The 22347-nt window shown below is 37.3% G+C and overlaps 1 protein-coding gene and 1 long non-coding RNA gene across 3 annotated transcripts; both read left to right on the top strand.

Annotated features, from left to right (window-relative positions):
- Window positions 1-576: 576 nt before the first annotated feature.
- LOC110448498 (RNA-binding protein 45-like) lies at window positions 577-16901 on the top strand. Of its 2 annotated transcripts, none has more exons than XM_021494763.1 (12): window positions 577-791; window positions 3347-3444; window positions 5757-5882; window positions 6030-6156; window positions 7125-7316; window positions 7884-8015; window positions 9305-9514; window positions 9734-9905; window positions 11015-11075; window positions 13260-13527; window positions 14332-14513; window positions 15447-16901. In XM_021494763.1, the coding sequence occupies exons 1-11, from the start codon at window positions 578-580 to the stop codon at window positions 14508-14510; spliced, it is 1779 nt and encodes a 592-aa protein (XP_021350438.1). In that variant the 5' UTR covers window position 577; the 3' UTR covers window positions 14511-14513; window positions 15447-16901. The 2 variants fall into 2 exon arrangements, with proteins under 2 accessions (XP_021350438.1, XP_021350437.1); XM_021494762.1 differs by having other exon boundaries at window positions 13248-13527.
- Window positions 16902-17655: 754 nt separating this feature from the next.
- Window positions 17656-21636, top strand: LOC110448497. The gene is made up of 2 exons (XR_002462729.1): window positions 17656-20462; window positions 20840-21636. It is a non-coding gene; the product is annotated as an uncharacterized LOC110448497 (long non-coding RNA).
- Window positions 21637-22347: the final 711 nt, after the last annotated feature.

Here is a 22347-nt window from a genome sequence, read left to right as displayed (position 1 = left end):
TGGAGCATCCTTGAGCCATTCATTAAGGAGCCATATTTTTACGTAACGTAAGGATGTGGCTATCCTGGAGGCAGAGGGATGTGGGGTGGATAGATAGGGGAAAATATGTAAACCATATTCCTTGATTATGGATAAACTAGGAAAATTAAGGTAAATTGACCTGTCAGAAGCTAGAAGGATCATAATATATACTTCTGATATATGAAGTGTTTGTTGAAGCGAACAAAAAAGTATTGATTATTTATGGTAAATCTACGGTACATTATTTTTGAAAATAATTATGTCAATAAACCTTATTATCAATGCTAAAATGCATAAAATCTGTTAAAATAATCATTACTTAATCCAACGCCTGTTTCATGTAATATGTATGTAAAACAATAACATATAATATTAATTCCGTTGTTTTATGTATAAGTTGGTCAATATTTCTTGATTTTATTTCCATATCATCAAATGATATGTCATTTCATGCGCAGAGATGTGTATCGATTTACCGCATTTTCCCAGTGTTTCGTAAATTTCATGAAGTCCGTTTCTTTGACGTGTTTCGCAAATTCTATATGCTCCGTTCCGCATGAACGTTCACCATTTAACGAAAAAGATGGCGTACAAACCTTATGAGAAGCGGCACCGGGATTTGCAGGAAGATGTGCGTCCTCCCAACAGCAGACTTTTTGTTATCTGCGGGAAGGGAGTAAAAGAAGAAACGTTTAAAGATGCGTTCGAAGAATATGGAACGATTGAGGATATTTGGGTCGTAAAAGATAAACGGACTAACGAAGAGAAAGGTTAGCGTGGCCATTGTCATTGTCATAATAAATCCACGCGTCTCGTACTGTTGTCGCTGGTTGAGGTGCCATATATATTCGTATATTTATTACCCTTTACTTTAAATATAACTGCAGTGTTATCGTCTATGTTATACTTAATATTGTGCCGCATTACAAGTACCCGGCCTTTGTCCCTGAAAATTGCGTATCCGGTTAAAACGGCCTCACTGCAGTAGGCCTAACCAGGTCTAGTACACTCTGCCGATTGAGCTATATAGCTGTAAAGACATATAATAGCTCTATTGACCTATCTGAAAAAGGTCTTTTGGGCTATTTTCAAGTGATTTTCTTTTTTAAAGAAAACGAAACAGAGTCGCTTTTAAAAGAAGATTGTATCATTAGGTTGATAACAAAAGACATTAAATATAAGTATTCTTTTTAAAAAAAATGATGTAAAAAATCGGAAATTTTACATTTATGAAAAACGAAAATAAACATCTAACTGTATGCTCTTTTTAGTCAACATTACCATAAACCTTTTTCTTTTATGCGACTTTGCTTGCTTTAATTTAATGAAATTTGATATCTGAGAAAATATAGCTCAATACAGCTTAGTCCGAATTATTCTGACGTTTTATCAACTTTTTCATATCGTTCTGTCGTCGATTAACGTCAGAACTCCGGCCCTCTATAATATGCGGGAAATATGCGACCCGCGCCCGGAGCAAACTTCAAACTGATATTTTAGAAACAAATCGTCACTTTCGCACACATGTCGCACATGGATCGAAAGATCTATTCTTTAGGCACTAGGCGGTATCAATAACATGTTTCAAAGATCATTACGAAAAGTATTTTCCAACGGTTTCTATACCAACCCATGTTTTTAGTGGAAATTAGGCCATGAGCAATGACACATGACTTGACAAGATCTTGTGTTACCGAAGGTATTTCCCAATGTTATGATGTAGGCCGGCGAGATTTTAGTCACGTGGCATTAGAAGGCGGGGCTATCAAAAAACTAGAGTAAAACAGAGTAAGTTTGAAAAAATATGTCTTTAGTGATTGTATTGGTTGTTTGAAGCATGTTATGTATGTTCATCTTGTGCATGAAGAATAGATCTTTCGATCCATCTGTGACATGTGTGTGAAAGTGACGATTTGTTTCTTAAATATCAGTTTGAAGTGTGCTCCAGGCGCGGGTCGCATATTTCCCGCATATTATAGAGGGCCGGAGTTCTGACGTTAATCGACGACAGACCAATATGAAAAAAGTCGATAAAACGTCAGAATAATTCGGTTTTGAACGTGCACACACACCTTATTCATATTACCAATACAGGCATTTAATACTTCATTTAAAATCCAATCAAATTGTATAACACAATTTGATAAGTAGGGCGGATTTTACAGTGATGCCGTTTTGACCTAGATTCGAAAATTGTCTCGTCGTCTGAAGATTATGTTGCTTCATTGCAGTTACAACAGTAGGAATTATCCCTTGAAGAAATATCCTATTTGTGTTCTTTTTTGGGACAGTACAAATATAACGTCTCTACCTGCTGTGTTATTGTTGCTAAAAAATGTTTGGGGGTGGGTGGTGTCTTTTTGGAAACACAAGTCACCTCTCTTGCTAAAATAATCTTGCATTTGCAATTGGGTTACAGATATTTATAATACAGTAACTATTACAGTACAGTACCAATTGTATTAGTGAACTTGGGTATAAAGTGAAGCAGAAGGGCATAATTCTTTCAGCAAAATAAAATAGATAGGGTATTGAATGAGGTATATTTGTGGACAAAAAATGTGTGAGCAGGTGTCATAAATTTTTAAAAAAGACAGCAGGATTCAAATTTGGGAGCTTCCTAACTCTAGACGAATGCTATACCAATTGACCTGCATGATTGCCAACCATCAACCCAGTCCAGTTCAGCTACATTCCTCCCTCTTTTTTCTAAGTCTTTGACCCCGAAGATATCACTATATAAAACAGGTCCGCGGGTATCCACTTGCAAGGGTTGGCAAGCTTGTCAATTTTGTAACAGGAGTAAGAGAAAAGCAACGGCCAGAACAGAATTCACATCTGGGACCTTCCGAACTCAGATGGACGCTCTACCAATTGAGCTATGTGGTCGCCAACGATCGACCTAGTCCAGTTTCGCTAAATTTGTCTACAAAAGCATATTGAATTGGTGTATGAATGTTCGCCGTTATGACGTCATGGTTCAACGTGTACTATTCTGCATGACTTCTTGAGGCTATATCTCCACCTAGGCCAGGGGATAACAAGCTGGTTCTTGGCTAAAACGGGTGATATACTTGTGAAGGATGGGAGAAAACCTACATTGGTTCTTTTGAAATTTTAGAATTTTTATCTACACATACAATCCCAGCTGATAAACCAATTTCATGACATATGTACTATTAGCTATAGTTGTGTTTGTACTTATAATTAAAAATAATAAAATGCAAGTAATAATCAGATCATTAGAATATAATTTTTCAGATAAATTCCCCAACAGACTTTTCGTACACATATTAAAGTTGAATCTTTTTGGACACTGTTACAGGTGTAGCTTACATCAAGTACTCGAAGTCGTCTGAGGCTGCTCATGCCATGGAGGAGATGAATGGCAAACAGCTGGAGGGCTCGCCAAAACCCATTAAGGTACATTGTCTTGACTACAAAATCATGACCATTTGGTCATAATAAAGTTTTTAAAAAACTGCTCTGATATGCAATGTACATGTATTACCGTAAATGTGCTTGCCATGCATGAAGGGATATATGAACACTGTCATGCAAGCCTACCAGGATTAGCACTGGGTTTAGTTGGCCCCATCCAGGGCTAGCTCTGGGTCTTGATTCATGTTCCCAACAAGTGCGTGTGATTGCACGCAATCATGGACCAGTCCCCCCCCCCCCCCCCCAAAAAGACCTCATCCCTTTAATTTTAATTTAATTTAAGCATCCCATTATATGCATTCTAATGTGTATCCTATGTATCTTAGACAGGAAATGAATTATTGAAATGAAGAAAATGTTTTATGTTTTATTACTATAAAACACTAACAGTGCAAATAATTTCATTTTTTATACGCCTGTCAAATTTGGCGGGAGTATTATGGTATGACATTATCTGTCCGTCCGGCGTAGACTTTTGTTTGTCCGGCGCAATCTCCTCCTACATTTTTCGACCGATCTCTTTGAAACTTGGTATACATTATAATCATGATATGAAGTTGTGTCTCCATTAAAAGAATTTTGATATGATGATTTTTGCAAAAGGTTTTGCCCTTTGTTCATTTCAGTATTTGATTTTTTGTTCGGAGATTTTCTCCTACATTTTTTGACAGATTTCTTTGAAACTTTGTAGGCTAAATAATCATGATATGTTGTTGTGTTTCCTTGAAAACAACTATGATTCAACAATTTTTGCAAAAGTCATTGCCCTTTGTTCATTTCAGTATTTAATTTTTTGTTCAGAGATTTTCTCCTATATTTTTTATAGCAGGTCAGCTAACCACTCTTAGAATGATGCAAATCTTCTTTCAATGTAAGAAAGTATATAACATTATATGGCATTCGACAGAATATTCCGCCCTAGAGTGCTCTGTTTTTTTTTTATTTCTGCGACATTCCCTGGCCTTCTGCATCCCAATTTAAAGGCCTTCTACACTCCAACCAGCTACTCATTGTTGCCAAAGTGCCAGGATGAGATATTTCATCTGTTAAAATGAAGAAAAAACATATATAAGAGAACTGAACATGCATATATATATTGGAGCAAATCATTTTCACCAAAACCAAAGGCTGATCATTTAGGAATTTACCATCCATATATATCAAAAGTTGTATTGGTGGTTATTTATCTCCATACTATCAGTTGATAATTCTTAGTCAAAAATCATTTGTTGGCAAAAATGCCAAAATATTTTCACATACAAAAATAATAATCGGCAACATAAATATAATTTTCTGCAAATTGTCGTCTCGATCAGAGTGCAAGAATGACACAATTTAAATTGTACATGTCATTTTCTGTGCCCTGGCAATTATATATCCGTTACTGCTTATCAAAATTAAAAAGAAAGTCGCTAAAAAAATATCCCACCCTGCCTCCAAATGTAAATACACACCTGTGCCTCGTTATTGCCTCGCATCACTTCACAGGATTTACTGCGGTACCTACTCTAATCCAATTAAAACAACCCTTTTCTCACCCTAACCTACCCTTTTGTTCTCCACAGAGCACCCCCTCGAAACTAGACAATATATATAGTCATATTTGGATAATTGGCGATTTTGATATCAGACGGAGTCGTTGTGTCGACAGGTGACCATTTTGTAAAAAAAATAAAAAAATAGTTCCAATATTCTCACCTTGCCATTCATCGGAAATGCATTCAGCCGTGACATCATAGTACACAAGCGGTGTCTGGGGGCTAAATTTACCTGTAACAATTGCTCTAGAAACAGTTATTGCCAAAGTTTTTTTCCATTGTCGACAGTAACTTAAATAAAAGCCCCTCATCAACATTTTCGCCAAGAGCAGTTTCAAATCGCCAATCATGTTTTACTTTTGCCAGTGGCAACAGCCAGAAAGAGCGAGCCCTGTCCATCCCTTGAGACTAATGACTACAGATATTTGTAATATTTCTTTGATAAGAATTTTTGACATGTTTCTTGTTGGTGTCCCCTTAACTATTTCTGTTTCATTTGTTCACAAATGGTAAATCAACAACCAACATGCTTCCAATTTCTTAATAGCCTATTTTAATTTTGATGTCGACGAAAAATTGCTGAAATGGCGCATTGCTCTCAAGTTCCAGGATGTTCCCTGGGTTTGTAAAAGTAAAATTTTTATAAACTTTTTACAAATTATGTACACATCTTTTTTGGGAGTTGAAAAATGGAGAGAGAAAAATGTAAAGGTCTAAAATGCTCTATTACTTAGCATAAATATGTTTGTCTTGTAGGTTCTCATTGCCAGCAGTAAAAGGGAAGGATCTGTCCGAGACCCTAAGGAAGATGAGAAACTGTTACGATTGTTTGTTATTGTTCCAAAGTCGTATACTCGTGACGATCTAAAAAAGGAGTTTGAAGTAAGTATTCCTGGGATTTATTCCTCCGTCTTTTTGAAGTTAATTTTAATTACAGTACAACCCTTTTTCAGTTGGTCAAGATATTTTGATTTTTGATATTTATATTTTGTACTGTTTTATGACATATATATGATCGCTCTGTTTCAGAAATATGGGGATATAGAAAGTGCCACGCTGGTGACAGACAGAGTGTCTGGGGAGTGTAAAGGTTTTGGTTATGTCCGCTATCACAGAGCCTACCACGCTGCTCTGGCAATGGAAACCTGTGACCCATGTATGTAATTCCCACCATGCATCAGTGATTTTAATCAACATTCTCCATCAAACGTCACATGTGAAGGAGCTTGAGTTTGGTTATTGTGTGTTTAAATTGCTGTTAGGTACTAAGGTAGATGTAAAGAAAAGATGAGACAAAATCTTCTCGTAAGTTCCATCAGAAGTCACGGTTTCCCAACTCCACAAGACAGTCATTGATGGGTATTTCTTGATGTAAAAGACTACCTGATTGTTTTGCTCTTCGTTTTCTGTTTTCTGGATTGTATCAGTTGTATTTTCTTAGATTCCAAGCTAAAGGTTTACAGTCTTCACTGATACTCACTCAAAAGTCAAGTGAAGTTAGTAAACACAGGGATGAAACTGATGCATTCCCGGTCTGCTAGGTTTTATGTGTACAGTTAATCTAGACTTGATTCACCACCGTTTATGAGTAGTTTCCCCTACAGAAGAAAATAGTGGTTTTTTTCAAGATATTTCCCCTATTTATTTTCTTAAAAGTTCAACTGTTAAAATTTATAAAACTGCATATATACAGTTTCTTCACATAATTTAAACAAAAATTCTACTATTTTAAGCTTAAAATTGTTTATAAATTGAAATAAACTGCACACATGTATGTTGGACAAAACATTTTAGAGCCTTGTATCAAAATTTTAATTCCCCCCCCCCCCCCCCCCCCCGATCTGAAAAAGGTAGATTCCCCTTTAACCTACCGGTAGATTCATCCCTTACACTAGAGTTAGAACCCTGGTATACTTGTAGTTTGTTAGTGGATTTGACTTATATCAGGGGCACAGATCTAGAGTCGCTGAGTTACACTGTTTACCAAATCAGGATACAAAAATGGAGTTGAAAACGGCTTAACCTTAAAGTTTTCAAGTCTGTGGTTGTGTGGCAGTTTGTGAACTAAACCCAACCTGTTATGCACTTGCATGTTATTCGTTCTGTAATCTTTGTTGTTTTCAGCTTTTAAACCAAAGTTTGCGGACCCTAAGCCTACGAAGGATGACTTTGATAGCCACAGTCGCCGAGATCGCGGGGACAGGGACCGAGACAACATGTACGGGGGGTACCAAGGAGGGTACAGAGATATGCTGGGAGGGGGAGGCGGAGGAGGAGGAGGCGGCGGAGGGGGTTATAATTCCAGAGGTGATAGAGGTAAGCCGTTTGGTAAACGTACTACTGGCAGAAGTCTTTTTCTACTAATCTGACCGATATTTTTATTTTCAATATTAAAAAACATTCGAAAGCCACAACAAAGACACTAATAGCCCCGAGTGTTGGTCAAGTGGAATACTAATAGCCCCGAGTGTTGGTCAAGTGGAATACTACACGCGGCAGTTGCCTGCTGGTGTATGCTTTAGGTTTTCATCAGTGTTCAAACTTTATGTTTAGACTGCAAATAGCTATAGCCTGTGGCCATAAAAACGTAGTCAACCATAATTTATACCATGACCAATTTATTTTCGAAGATTTCTTCACATAGTATGAACGCTTCATTATCTACAAAAATAGTTTTTCTTCGTAAACTGAACTTGATATCCTCTGTTATATATTAATAACATTTGTTTCTTGGGTATCAGTTTAATTTATTTCTGTTAAAGTCAGCTGGTCACTGAAAGTTTCTGTCCATCACAATGCCAAATCTCATAGACATTGTCTATAGTGTATAAACTATTGGATACAAAGACTGTATTATAATGAGACTATCTTTGTCTCTTCCAGGCATGAAGAGGGGCTACCAAGATATGGGAATGTCCCGGTTCGACATGGGGCGTAACAGCAACCGAGATGATTTCGGAGGCGGAGGAGGAGGTGGTGGTGGTGGAGGTGGATATTACCAGGAACAAAATAGGAGTAAGTCAGTGTCTTTAACTCATTCACCCTTTAAGACACGGTTGAACTCTTCCAATTTAAAGGTTGGAATAGTTCATTATGAAATTTCAGGGGTGAATTTAGTTAAACAAATCAGGCCAGATTAACAGCAGTTTATAGTTCAAGTAATATAGAAAATACGGTTCTGCATTTAAAATGGTTATTGTCTACCACATCAGGATTATGGAATATAGGATGGCCAATTTAGATAGGAGTTTGTCAACCCTTCTGGTTGTAAGAGGCTGTAATTCAATTTTCAAGTGGAGGTAGAGGACTGGTCAATATTGTTAAATTCATTTTATTTTCTTTGAAAATTTGTTGGAAAAGCTCTTTGTGGAATAATGTCCTTCCCTCAGTGAACAATTCACCACAGAAACAGAAAAATGGAAATAGATAGAAGGCAGGGAAATTAAATTTCATGATTTGTTAAAAAAATACTAATGAACTTGTAGCAAATTGAACAGCGTGCAGAATTAACTTTCTGTGATAAAGTTCGTGTAAACCCTGAGACACATGTTTAAGATAACACTTGGTCTACATTTCTATATCCTTTTGATGGCCGCTATAATATAGCCTTGCACATGTACAACCAAAGCTCATATCTATACCCCACATTTTTATACGTCCCCCATTTTTATATGCGCCCCATTTTGACAAAGTGTATGTTATGTTCTTTTCCACCTGTCTGTCATATGTAGGAAAAAAATAACGGCTCCTAATTGTGTTAGAACTTTTTTTCATATCTATATGCCCCATTTTTATACGCCCCATTTTTATGTCCCCCATTTTATACGCCCCCCCCTACCTCCATTTTGACGAAGTGTATGTTATGTTCTTTTCCACCTGTCTGTCAAATGTAGAAAAAAATTACAGTTCCTAATTGTATTGGAACTTTTTCGGAAAGTGATATATAGTTATATTTATGTTTAAGGTTTGAAATGCATCTCTCTTTAGCAATTATGAAGGTTATGAACACAATTCAGTTAAACATATTTGTTAATGTACAGTACAAGATAGAATTGTCTTTATATCTTTACCATTTCTGTCAAGTGGTGAAATTTGTGAATTTTCAGTCATAATTTTACGTCAAATATTTATTGGTCCCCGATTACTCAAGCAATTTTACAGAATGACTTGAACAGTTTACGGAAAATATTCACCTGGTAATTTTTCTTGTTTTACTTGATTATAACGACATATATTTGGTTGTAAGGTTTATTTAAAGACTATAAAGAAACAAGATTTATTTAAGTATTGTTCTGTGTTAACAGTGTCGGTTCCACCCCCGTCCCAGCCCTTGTTACCTATGGGAGGTAGCAATGTGTCACAACAGGGACCCATGGAGATGCTGCAGTCCTACCAGAGTCACGGCAGTACCAGGCTACACATTACCGCACCTATTGGTCTCACCCAGGGCTATCTCACACGTCTCTTCAGCCTCATTCCCGGCCTCGAGTACTGCGATCTCAATGAAACGACAGGTGAGTTTTGATATAGACGTCCTCATTCCCGGCATGATGGCAGAATCCTCAGTGGTCAGATAAGACAGGATGTCAGAATGCTCAGTGGTCAGATTAGACAGAATGTCTGAATAATCAGTGGTAAGATAAAACAGGATCACAGTCTTCAATTATAATATACAAAGAGTTAATATTCATTTACTATTTATGGTAATCCCAGCTCTCTTTTAATTCCCATAGGAATAGCATATGCACGATACACAACAGCGCAGTGTGCATCATATGCGCGTGACAAACTTGATGGCTTCGAGTATCCCATTGGCAGTCGACTGATGGTGAGGTTTGCTGATGGACCAAGCAGTGCACAACCAACTGACACACAGCAGCAGGACAATAGTGGCAATTACGACAGGTAAACAATCTTTTCCAGGTGAACATAGTATCACAGTCAATGACACGACAGGTAAACAATCTTCTCCAGGTGAACATAGTATCACAGTCAATGACTAGTGGTAATAATAGCATTCTGTTACTCTCTAAATCAGCACTCAATAACATGCTTAAAAAAGGAGCACATTATAGTTTGGAATTAAACAGCATGCATGGCTGCCACGGTTGGCTGCTTCTCAAAACCTGGTAGGCATTATCTACTTACACTTATTTCCATAAAGGAGAATTCTTTTTTTCTCAGTCTTATTTGCTTTATTTCAAAGGAAGCATTCGCTTTTTGCATCATTTTGTAATCATTTTTGCCCACCATCATCAGATCATCAAATGATGTTTGGTCCGTCTGTTCTTGAACAGTCTTTTTTTTATTGATTCTTCTTCTTATTTTGGAGACTGATGGACAGAACAAGATGGCCTTAAGACAGCTATCTCAGATTTTGACAGTTCAAATTTCTTATTTAGTCGCAAAAATATCCTTGAAGGTTCTTCTTCTAAATTGTATCATCCATGAAAAAATGTTTCACAATCAGAGAAATGGGGATATATGTTAATAAGGATGTGTAGCGGACCTGAACTGGGTCGATCGCCAGTGATTAGACAGCTCAATTGGCTAGAGCATCCTACTAGAGTTTGGAGAGTCCCAGGTTCAAATCCCGGTCTGGCCGTTGCATTTCTCTTTCTACTGTTACAAATTTGGCATCCAACAAAATATACTCACTGAGGGTGGGATAGGGTCTCGTGTGTCTTCGGGGTCAAAAACTTTGTTGAAGGAGGGAGGATTGTAGAGTAACTTGACCAATCGTATAGTCCCGTGTTAGAACCCCTGTCTAGCCATGCATTTCTCTTTCTCCTGTTACAGATGCATCACTAATTCACTGGTTTTAAAATATTCGTAAAATATATATGTTAATACATGACAAGTATGCAAAGATGTTGATATTATGGTAAACCATGTTACCAGTGATTTATAAACATGAGTGAATTGGGGATTAGTGCTGCTTCTTAGTTCCTGAAGTCTTTTCAAAAATAATCACAGCTTCATGTTTCTAATTAAAAACTTGTTGTTGTTATCAGTTACCGTGGATACTGTGCAGCACGTCCAGATCAACACAAGGCAGAAGACATGATTCAGAGAGTGAGTACTTTATACTTGACTGTGTACCTCTGTAGTACTCGGTTCTTGTACTACTTAAAACAATTATTGAGCTCCCCACAGTATAAATGGTTCGCCCATTGTCAGTATAATGTGACCGGGTGGGGTGTCCACTGTGTGTCTTCAGCAGTATGTTTCAGAGAGAGGTAGCACTATAAAGTCAGCATCAGTTCCGCGCTATCACAAGGAGACAAATATGAACATATCGCTGCCTCCCAAAACACACACGCATACACTACACGCATGCATCTTGCACACATGGGAGGCTGTCCTTTAATGACCATAGCTGTTGATAGGACGTTAAACAATACTGAACCAAACCACATAAACACAATCATCCACAGTACTCCACTTATGTTCTCTCCATCCCTGGAATATGTCTTAGCAAAACAGAAGGCATACAGTTAGCTATTCGATTGGTTAAGGTTAAAATAAATTGACCAATTGCTATTTGCTAGGCTGATATCTCCCGAGACATGACAAAGTAGTCAATTTGACCTTGATGCTACTGTGCGATTCTACACATCAAATAATCACACAAGTCTTCTTTATCATCCACAAGGTGGCGCTTTTGATTTTGTCATGATATATTCAAGAAGTGCAGTGAATGTAAGAGGGCATAACCCCAGGAATTTCTATGACGACACATATATAATAGGCAAAAATTTACAAAAACATTCAAGCTACCAGGAAAAGCCCTGGGGTCGGCCCCACTTAATTCTGAAATTTGGGTATTTATCTTTGAAATTGCCGAGATCCTTACAGTCCATACGAAATACAAACTTTCTTACAGGACATTCGGTCAAGTACCTATCCCAAGCCTGACTGCACTGAATATAACAGGATCATTTAGAATGCTTAAGTGACATGACTGGAGACGATTGTAGAGTAGAAAATGTACGCTAGACATTTGGTCCGCAATTACGATGGGGATTGCCAGACCAGCAGTAACTTTTACCGGACATGTTCGTGGGACCTGCATATTTCGCATGGACTGTCCTTACCATTAATCTACTTGTATTTTGGCAAGGCTTTAAGGGATAAATACAACCATGTTATAAGGAGCAGTCTGGGGTCTGGACCCGCTATAGGGTTTTAGTCCCGGCATCCTAACATAGAATTGGTTGAGATCCCCACCATGGCACCTTAGTGTGTGTATACGTTAAATTGCTTGGAAAGAAAAGATGAACAAAATCATTATCGGTCAATGGGCCAGTCTCACCCCTGGTAACTAAGTACCTTGGTCATAATGTTAACGTTAGAAATGGGAATTGAAAGCCCCACCTAACCACTGCAGACTCAACTCCAAGTCATTGCACGGATTATAAGACTGTAAATAATTGCAAGGTATAGAGATGAATACACTCAGATGACATCAGGACTGGCCCAGGGATCCGTCCCCTCCAGTCTCAATGTGATAATCCAGGCCATTAATCACATGCATACAGAACTCAGTTTTATTTTTTAAGCAACCTTGATTCTTGGAAGCGTGGAATTAATTGTTGCATAAAAGAAAGTGGAGCCTCTCTAGAGACTGAGGGACATAGTCAAAAAGGAAATTAGGGTTAAAGTCTAAAGTCTACTTCTCTTGACTAGTTGATTGCATTAACCAAGTTTGGTATGAAGTGACCTTTGGACCAGAAAATGAAAATTTTAATAAAGGAAAGGTGTGCATGTTGTTCCCCCACAGATACTGAGACGCACACGCCATATGGAAATGTTTGTAATGTGTAACTATTAGTGAGAACATTTTACTCTGATTGCTTAAATATCAAAGAGAATGATACAGGCCCTATTGATCTGGGCCTCTTATGTCTAGTTGTGGAGGCATCAATATGAGGAGACACCTGTCGCAGAATAAACCCACCAAAATGATAAATCTGTTAACGTGCTGGAACACTGGCTTGATTTTCCCTTTCACAAACTTATATGAAACAAGAACATGTCACCTTCATGTATAAATCAGAAAATAGAAAAATGATACAATTTAAATTCCTTTAACAGTAAATTCATATCATTGCTTCTGTGACAGATTGCTTCTGTGACAGACATCATAGTGAGTGTCATTACTGTAGTCAGATATATAGTAATGTCTGTTTACATTTGTTACAATAAAATAAACAGTTGTCTATGTCACAGGTTTTATTTTCTTAGATTACCTTACAGGCAGCACTGATCCTGGAGAAGGCTGGAATTAACCCTGACCGGGTACTGACCGCCACCTCAGGGGCGGGGCTGGGCTCAGTGGGCGGGGACATGGAGAGGGTAGCGTATACCTCCATTCCCCTCCCCTACCCACAGTCCATGAAGCCTGAGGACACTGAGGTGGTACAGAGACTATTCATTGTCTGCCAGCCCTCAGGCATCCCAGAGAAAGTATTACGTGATGCTTTCTGTAGATTTGGGAATCTCATCGACGTCTATTTGTTACCAGGTGAGAACTAATACTCCACAGACTTCTCCTTTCCTGAGGACACACATTGATGGATTTGTTATAGTATACCCTAAATTTCTTGATAACAAATCTGATTTTAAAATAGGCCACCCTTGAAAATGAGCCTTAAGCTTGGATTCCTTGCAGTGAAACATATCTTAATAATAAGCCATCTTTGAAAATAAGCCAGCTACGAAAATGAGTCTTGGATTCCTTACGAAAAACTAAAATAAGCTGTGACTTATTATTGAATTTTTTTGGTATTCATTCAACAGGCTAGATGATGAAGTCAGTGAATAAAAACCTCCTCTTCTTTCCAAGATGCTTTCTGTGGTCAACCTGTGTATAATATACAATTTACAGTCACGCCCAGTGATTATTCTTGCCTTGCTTATTATGGGGGCATTTTGAAATTAGAAATAAGTGCCTTTTGTATGTTAAAGTGGGGCATTATAGTAGAAAAAAAGCTTTGTTTGAATTCTGCTAAGGCACCTCTAAAAATCATCAGTGCACAATGATCAGAGGACTGCTGTATCTTTCCTGCTGTACTTTGTGACAGGATGTTGTTCATTTCAAAGGATTGCAGTATGTTTTGTAATGAAATTTTTCTTCAAGATTACCCATCAATAACACAACTAAAGGTGGTCAATATCCCATTGAAAGATTTGGTTTTCTTCATTGTGAAATGAAGTTAGTCCAAATTTTTATATTTCTACTTTCAAACAATTTTTTTTTTTTTCTTTTTTCGAAAAAATATTGCAGTAAGGTACAGTATTGATAATACGTTTTCTCTAATTTACACAGCTCGTAACTATGGCTATGCCAAGTTTGCCTCCAAGGACAGTGCTATGCGTGCTATCCAGGTATTGCATGGTCAGAATTTGGCTGGTAATCGTCTGAAGGTGTTGGAGGCAGAGCCGCCTAAAAATGAGCATTCAGACAACACAGGAGGTGATGAGGAACCGAAACGACCCCGCTACTGAAAGGTAACATTTCCCCGACGCACTCACTCCTCCACTAACTGATCAACTGACTGAAACAACTTTGTACTGGCCATACCCAATGTACTCTGTCACATCAAATTATGATATTTGTATGGAAATGTCTTTTCGAGTGGCAGAGTGTTACAAATCTAAACCTAAGTCAGGTATTGAGCTCCACTGTGTAAAGAGTTATTCATTGTTGATACCAAAGCTTATCTGGAGATGGAGGAATGTAAGGCTAGGAAAATCATCAACCACCAAACATTTGTTTATCAATTTGAGCACTCTTTGTAAATCTGTCTGCATTATTTTGACGTTACAAGAAAATTGTCTGATACTCCAAGGCTTACACTTACTTTCGCCCTAAGCACCCCTGGAATATGTCATAGCAAAATTGAAAGCATGAGCATGCAACTAGCTATTTGATTGGTCTCGGGTAAAAAAAAAAGACCAATCGCTGAGGCTGATACCTGTCCTTTGAAGATTACAGAGGATCAACACCCGACTTCAAAGCCAGTAAATTTTACCATTACGCAACCGACAGATTGTTTTGATGTACATCAAAGGATCAAACTAGTCTTCTTGTCTCATCCACAAGGTAGTTCACACTGAGCCTTCAATTTTGCTATAATTAAACGTAAGCCCTGGAGTATTGAGGATGCAAGAATGTGAGTAGGAGAATAATAAACAGTACTGACGGCATATGCAGACAGGAAAATCTCAACCCGTAGGATAATAGATTTTAATGTATTCCCTGTAGATATTAGTTCTATTGGTACTGCTGCTGTTAGATGTTACTCTACTCTTGCTTTGATGAAGCTGTTCTCGCGCATGTCTTCCTGATCAAGTCATGTTGGACCTGTGATGGTCTGAAGCAAACAGTTGCCAGATGAAAATTGTATTGCGACGTTGTCTGACTAGTATTCTCTGTTACAGCGGACTGACCACTCCTTGGACTGACGCTGATTTAACTGACCATTAGACTTGAGGATGACCAAAACAAACAAACCGGACACATTTCTGTTGGAGCATTACTGACTTCTTTGGATGGAGACGGCGTCATTTGATAACGAAATTTACACAGGACAAAAGTACAGAAAACTGATTTTGATTGACTCACTGAGATTGTCGACAAGAAGGTTGACGATGGTCGAAACTTAGACTCATTGATATTGTCGAAACGTTGACTCGTTGATATTGTCGACAAGAGGATTGACGATTGTCGAAACATTGACAACATCGATGAAAGACTAAAATACTTTATCATTTTAAATGTTCTATGATATATATGGGAGAGTATATATTGACACGCTTTGTAACAAACCACTACAGAGTTTTGTTGACTACATGAGAAGATTCTGTTACATTTGTCGTAGACTGTATACAGACGTCCCGGAGTACAAGTACTAGTGGTATATTGTACTGAAGCCTAGCTGTCGGATAAACTTCAGTCATAATTTTGTTGATGTGGAACGATATTCTTGTTGATAACTCCTACACAAATGACTGGTATAATGTAATGTGTGATATAAATACTTGTGGAAGAGCAACTGATTAAAGTACTAGAGGGGAAAGTCCTGTTCCACTCGATGTAGCAGGCAATAATGTAAGGTGGTAAACTAATAATCAAAGAAAGGGTATAGGAACACTTCATTAAATATTATAATAGAGGTTTCTATTACAATGACTGTGTTAATAGCTTTCAGTCAAACTCATCCATTTCAACTCTACACATAAGGAATGTCCATCAACATTTTGACCAATCCCTTGAACTTGTCTCTTCAATCTTGTTTGTAAGAAAGGAACTGTTAATAGGTTAAATAGAAGTATGGGTAAATGAGATACCATTTTGTGAATTTAGTTTGAAATGAGACGTTTTGGTGAATATAAGATGTGTAGCACTTGTAGTCAGGTTCACATCAGAACATGTTTTTATGTTCATTTAAATCCCCTTTGAATTTGTTTTTGTGGCTCTGTCATCGGTTTTTGTAAAAGTTTGCAGCTGTGAAGTGGTCCAGTATAACATTTTCTTGATCCAAGATTAAGACGTCTTTAGCATAGGTCTTTTATATTCCTATGGTTTATTCTGCGAATCATTTTCTGACTTTGTATCATTTAAATCACACTTTTATTTACATGAGTCTATAGCTATTTCATTGTTGTATATTTAGTCATAAAAGTGTTTTACAGTGTATTTTATTCTGTGTCATTTCATTCATTTTACTGCATGTTGTACATGTAGATTCAGTATTGTACCCGAGCAAAAAATGTCTGCCGTGTGTCTGTCAGTTAACAAAACCTTCTCCAGGGAACACATACACACGTGAAAGTTTGCCTTAGGCTTACAGTGATAGTTGTGTAGGTCTACATAAGCTGTATATGTGTAGATTTATAAATGAATATACGTATATATAAACTAGGGCTGCACCGATATACTGTGCAACGATATATCACAATATTTTGATACAGTACGATACAAAATATTTCCTTTGGAGGTCACGAAACACCGACGATATTTTCCGGATTTTGTCGTTTCTGAATTTAGTCTACACATATCGGTTCCAGCGTAGCGAATGACGGCTCCAGCTCGGTATGCACGTCAACAAAAGTGAATTGTGTGAAACTTAAAAGTGATACCCATTTTAGGCCACCTCTATTTCCAATTGTAATATTGCCATTAAAAGTTTGCAATATACCTTTGCGCTTTAGTTCTTTACAATTTGTATCGTGACCACAGTATCGTGATACATATTGTATTGTGACCACAGTATCGTGATACATATCGTATCGTGACCACAGTATCGTGATACATATCGTATTGTGACCACAGTATCGTGATACGTATCGTATCTTGACCACAGTATCATGATATGTATCGTATCGTGACCACAGTATCGTGATACATATCGTATCGTGACCACAGTATCGTTATACATATCGTATTGTGACCACAGTATCGTGATATGTATCGTATCTTGACCACAGTATCATGATATGAATCGTATCGTGACCACAGTATCATGATACGTATCGTATCGTGACCACAGTATCATGATATGTATCGTATCATGACCACAGTATCATGATATGTATTGTATCGTGACCACTGTATCTTGATACATATTGTATTGTGACCACAGTATCGTGACCACAGTATCATGATATGTATCGTATCGTGACCACAGTATCTTGATACGTATCGTACATGTTACATGTTACAGTATGGTTGCAGACCTAGCTAGTATATACATTCTTCAGTGTTCTCATTCAGTGTAACAAAATGCCTAAATAATCCATCAAATCTCATTCAAAAGAAGGTCACCATGGTTAAGAAAGAGAATCTTTTTCTAATTTCACATAACACACATCTGCTTTGTAGTTAGTTTGCATTTTCTTAAGTGACGTCATAGAGGGAAAGAGTAAGCAAGAAATTGAAAAGGAATTGAATCAAAATTCATGACATACTTTGCTCTTTGGCTTGCTCATGTGTGAACCTATCATGCTTGATGATGTGCTTTTTTTCTCATGATGTTAAATTGAAAAGAAATAAAAAAAAAAGAATTGATAAGACGAAATATTTTGCCTTCTGACTTGGTGGTTTTGTCCGAAAGATGATTTTCTGTTTGCTATTTGATCGATGTGTTTTGATTGTTTTGAGAACTTGAAAAGTGAAAAAAGATTTCATGGATGACAGACTTTTAAGGACCGGTTCGTTTATGAACAGGACTTGATGAAATATTTTGATCTGTACAATTTCATTGTTTGTGACAAGACCTAATTCAAGGCAAATTTGTAATTTGTCATTGACATTATAATGAAACAAACAAGTTTAGGAAAGTTTTAATTAATATAATAAACAACAAAATTACAAACAATAGGTTGTGATTTACTGTCGAGAAGAGTCAGAAACACAAATCAATTTGGTTACAAATTACAGTCAGTATCTTACCAGTGATAAACTCGGGAGGACTGAACAAACAAATGGGTCGAAAGTAAGGGATGGGTAGTAAGTAGTCCAATATATCCCTCGGATAAATTAGAAATATTTTCTTAATAAACATGGTAATTTGAAAACAAATATTTTGAAAAATCAATAAATGTATTTAAAAAGGTAAAAGCTATTTATGTAAAAGATTTTCTGACATCTAAATTTCATTGCAAATTATATTTTCTGAAATAGTAATTTGATTCGGTTTTTTGGCACGCCATTCAAACAAAACAATCTATTTTTATAGATTTAAAAGTTAAAACCTTAAAAAGCTTTTAGATTGCTTCATGATTCTGTGAGTCTGAATGTGTGACATGGGGTTTCCAATGGCCAGAAGATGGAGACGAGAAATGCCTGTTGACGACTTCCACCTGTTGACGACTTCACCTGTTGACGACATGCACACACCTGGCGGTGTATAGACAGACAGGTGAACGCGAAGCCCAGTACAGCAGACAGGTGACATCAGAACATGTATCGCTCATACAACCTCAGTCATTATCCGCTAACAACATTGGTTGTTAAATGACTACCAAAATATTTTGGTGACTTTCTTGTGCATGACGACTATTTATGTATTTTCAAATCATTTTTTCAGTAGGTTATTGTAATGCAGGATAGTATTGATATAAATTATCATTCCAGTGTTATTTCTATTCAAAGAAAATATTAATATCTTAATTATTGAAATGAAGTTTGAATGAATTTCTATCAAGAAGAAAGTAAGTCTGATTTTAATTCAAATTAAAATCAAATTGAAAGAAAAATTGGATTTCTGAAAAATGCTTCAGTATTCTTTTGATCTGATTTGGTTATTGAGAGAGTGTATAAAAAATACCAAAAATTCTCAAATTTCATATTTAGGTCCCACTTGGAAATTGGCAGGATAAATAATTTTAAAAATGCCTTTTCCTGCTTCCATTTCTATCATGATTATGCACAATTATTAAGGTTTTCCTTTTGGTATTGATGTTTTCAGCTTATCATTAGTAAAGATTATTCTTCAAATTGTCGCTATTTAGTACATGGATTTGGAAATTTAATTTAATATAATGTTAAAATGAATATTTAAAAAAAAGAGACAAAATCCTTGTAAAGAAAGACACTGATTGTTTTCTTACATATTTTAGGGAACCACAGACTTCAAGAAAAAAAGAATTGATAGCCATGAAAACATGGTGATCTTACTTCTTGAAGGATGGCATTCCCATGGTAACTCAGTGGTTGAATGATGACGTTCCCATGGTAACTCAGTGGTTGAAGGATGTTCCCATGGTAACTTGGTGGTTGAAGGATGTTCCGATGGTAACTTGGTGGTTTCATTGCTGACTGAGTGATTGAAGGATGACATTGCCATGGTAACCTGGTGGTTGAAGGATGTTCCCAATGGTAACTTGGTGGTTGAAGGATGTTCCCATGGTAACTTGGTGGTTGAAGGATGTTCCGATGGTAACTTGGTGGTTTCACTGCTGATTGAGTGATTGAAGGATGACATTGCCATGGTAACTCAATGGTTGAAGGATGTTCCCATGGTAACTTGGTGGTTTCACGGCTGACTCAGTGATTGAAGGATGACATTCCCATGGTAACTTGGTGGTTTCACGGCTGACTCAGTAATTCAAGGATGATGTTCCCATGGTAACTTGGTGGTTTCACGGCTGACTCAGTGATTAAAGGAAGATGTTCCCATGGTAACTTGGTGGTTTCACAGCTGACTCAGTGATTGAAGGATGACGTTCCCATGGTAACTTGGTGGTTTCACGGCTGACTCAGTGATTGAAGGATGATGTTCCCATCGCAACTTGGCGGTTTCACGGCTGACTCAGTGATTGAAGGATGATGTTCCCATGGTAACTTGGTGGTTTCACGGCTGACTCCGTGATTGAAGGATGATGTTTCCATGGAGTTGCTATGGTGTTGATCATCAAAGAAGCTGCATGTCATCAATGCTGATGTATTCACAGGTACATGAAACGTGATCACAGCACAACAAAAGTTTACTATAGTCCAAAAGTCAAGCCACATTTCTACTTTTTATAGAACTTCAAAAATCTGTTAAAGTTATGTCATTTTGTTTATGGTCATATAAGGACAATAATATTGTAGGTTTAAGGCCTCTTTAAAGAATTAGAATATTTTAAGTTATTATCAGTGGTGATGCAGAAAATTTCAAACATGAGGACCAGTGGTTATGCCTCCTGCGTTATAGTTGAGGGTTTCGAATCAAATTCCCATCTTGGGAATATTTCTTTGATGAAAAAATATTTTTTAACAAAGACATATTTCTTTCTGAAAATAATGTGTGTGCGATGTGTCTTTAAAGATTAATTTTCTTTTACAGACTACAAAATGAGGAAAAGTAACAACGATGCCTCTCACTACCAGGATTGTGCTGTCAACTTGATTGTGAAATCAAGTCCATGTGAAAATTTAGGACTAGCTAAAAGGTCTTATGCTAAACCCAGCGCCATATTGACGGACAGTTCAAGTCTTCTCCAACACTCACACAGATTTCTCCAGTCTGCTTGTGTTTTCAGCTTGTCACGTGTGTAGAAAAATTAATCCATCAGACTTCTGATCTCCTGATGTATAATGATCAACACAGTACAGGCCCCTGAGCTGTCTGGTTAAGTAATAATCAATACAGTACAGGCACCTGTCTGGTTAAGTAATAATCAACACAGTAAAGGCCCCTAAGCTGTCTGGTTAAGTAATAATCAACACAGTACAGGCCCCTAAGCTGTCTGGTTAAGTAATAATCAACACAGTACAGGCCCCTCTCTGGTTAAGTAATAATCAAAACAGTACAGGCCCCTGTCTGGTTAAGTAATAATCAACACAGTACAGGCCCCTGTCTGGTTATAAGTAATAATCAACACAGAACAGGCCCCTGTCTGGTTAAGTAATAATCAATACAGTACAGGCCCCTGTCTGGTTATAAGTAATAATCAACACAGTACAGGCCCCTGGTTGGTTAAGTAATAATCAACACAGTACAGGCCCCTGTCTGGTTAAGTAATAATCAGTACAGTACAGGCCCCTGTCTGGTTAAGTAATAATCAACGCATCTTGTTATCTTTTGTATAGAAGTAATGATCAGCATACAATGTCACCTGTCGAAGGTACCAGATCATGAAACATAATATCAAAATAACTCATAATTGTATTAAAGATCCCTGTTCCACTGCACTGTTTTTATGAGCTCATCTGGCCCGAACGGCCAAGTGAGCTTATGCCATGGTGCAGCGTCCGTCGTCCGTCTGTCCGGCGTCAATATTTTACTTTAAACAACAACTTCTTAATAACCAAAAGGCCTAGGGTGATGATATTTGGCCAAAAGCAAACTAGAATGAAGGGCTACCAAGTTTGTTCAAATAAATGACCTTCACCTATTTTCAAGGTCACAGGGGTCAAATATGTTAAAAACTTTAAACAACTTCTTCTGAATAACCAAAATGTCCAGAGTGATGATTTTTGGCAAGTAACATGCTGGGATGAAGGGCTACCAAGTTTGTTCAAATGAATGACCTTTACTTATATTCAAGGTCACAGGGGTCAAATATGTTCAACACCTTTAAACAACTTCTTCTCAATAACCAAAAGGCCTAGGATGATGCTATTTGGCCAGTAGCATGCTGTGATGAAGGAATACCAAGTTTGTTCGAATGAATGACCTTGACTTATATTCAAGGTCACATGGGTCAAATATGTTTAAAACCTTTAAACAACTTCTTCTGAATAACCAAGAGGCTTAGGATAATGATATTTGGCCAGTAGTATGCTGGAAAGAAGGTATACCAAGTTTTTTTAAATGAATGACCTTGACTTATATTCAAGGTCACAGGGGTC

This window comes from Mizuhopecten yessoensis, unplaced genomic scaffold (genome assembly GCF_002113885.1).
Source record: "Mizuhopecten yessoensis strain PY_sf001 unplaced genomic scaffold, ASM211388v2 scaffold4105, whole genome shotgun sequence".
NCBI classification, from domain to species: domain Eukaryota; kingdom Metazoa; phylum Mollusca; class Bivalvia; order Pectinida; family Pectinidae; genus Mizuhopecten; species Mizuhopecten yessoensis.
Note: the sequence above shows the minus strand (reverse complement) of the source record. Positions and strands in the feature narration are given on the sequence as shown.

Excerpts from the sequence above, each read along its gene's own strand:
- LOC110448498 (XM_021494762.1), top strand. The coding sequence starts at position 578 with ATGAACGTTCACCATTTAACGAAAAAGATGGCGTACAAACCTTATGAG. Across the intron at positions 5,883-6,029 it reads ATCTAAAAAAGGAGTTTGAA|AAATATGGGGATATAGAAAG; the intron begins GTAAGTATTCCT and ends GCTCTGTTTCAG. Across the intron at positions 8,016-9,304 it reads TTACCAGGAACAAAATAGGA|TGTCGGTTCCACCCCCGTCC; the intron begins GTAAGTCAGTGT and ends CTGTGTTAACAG.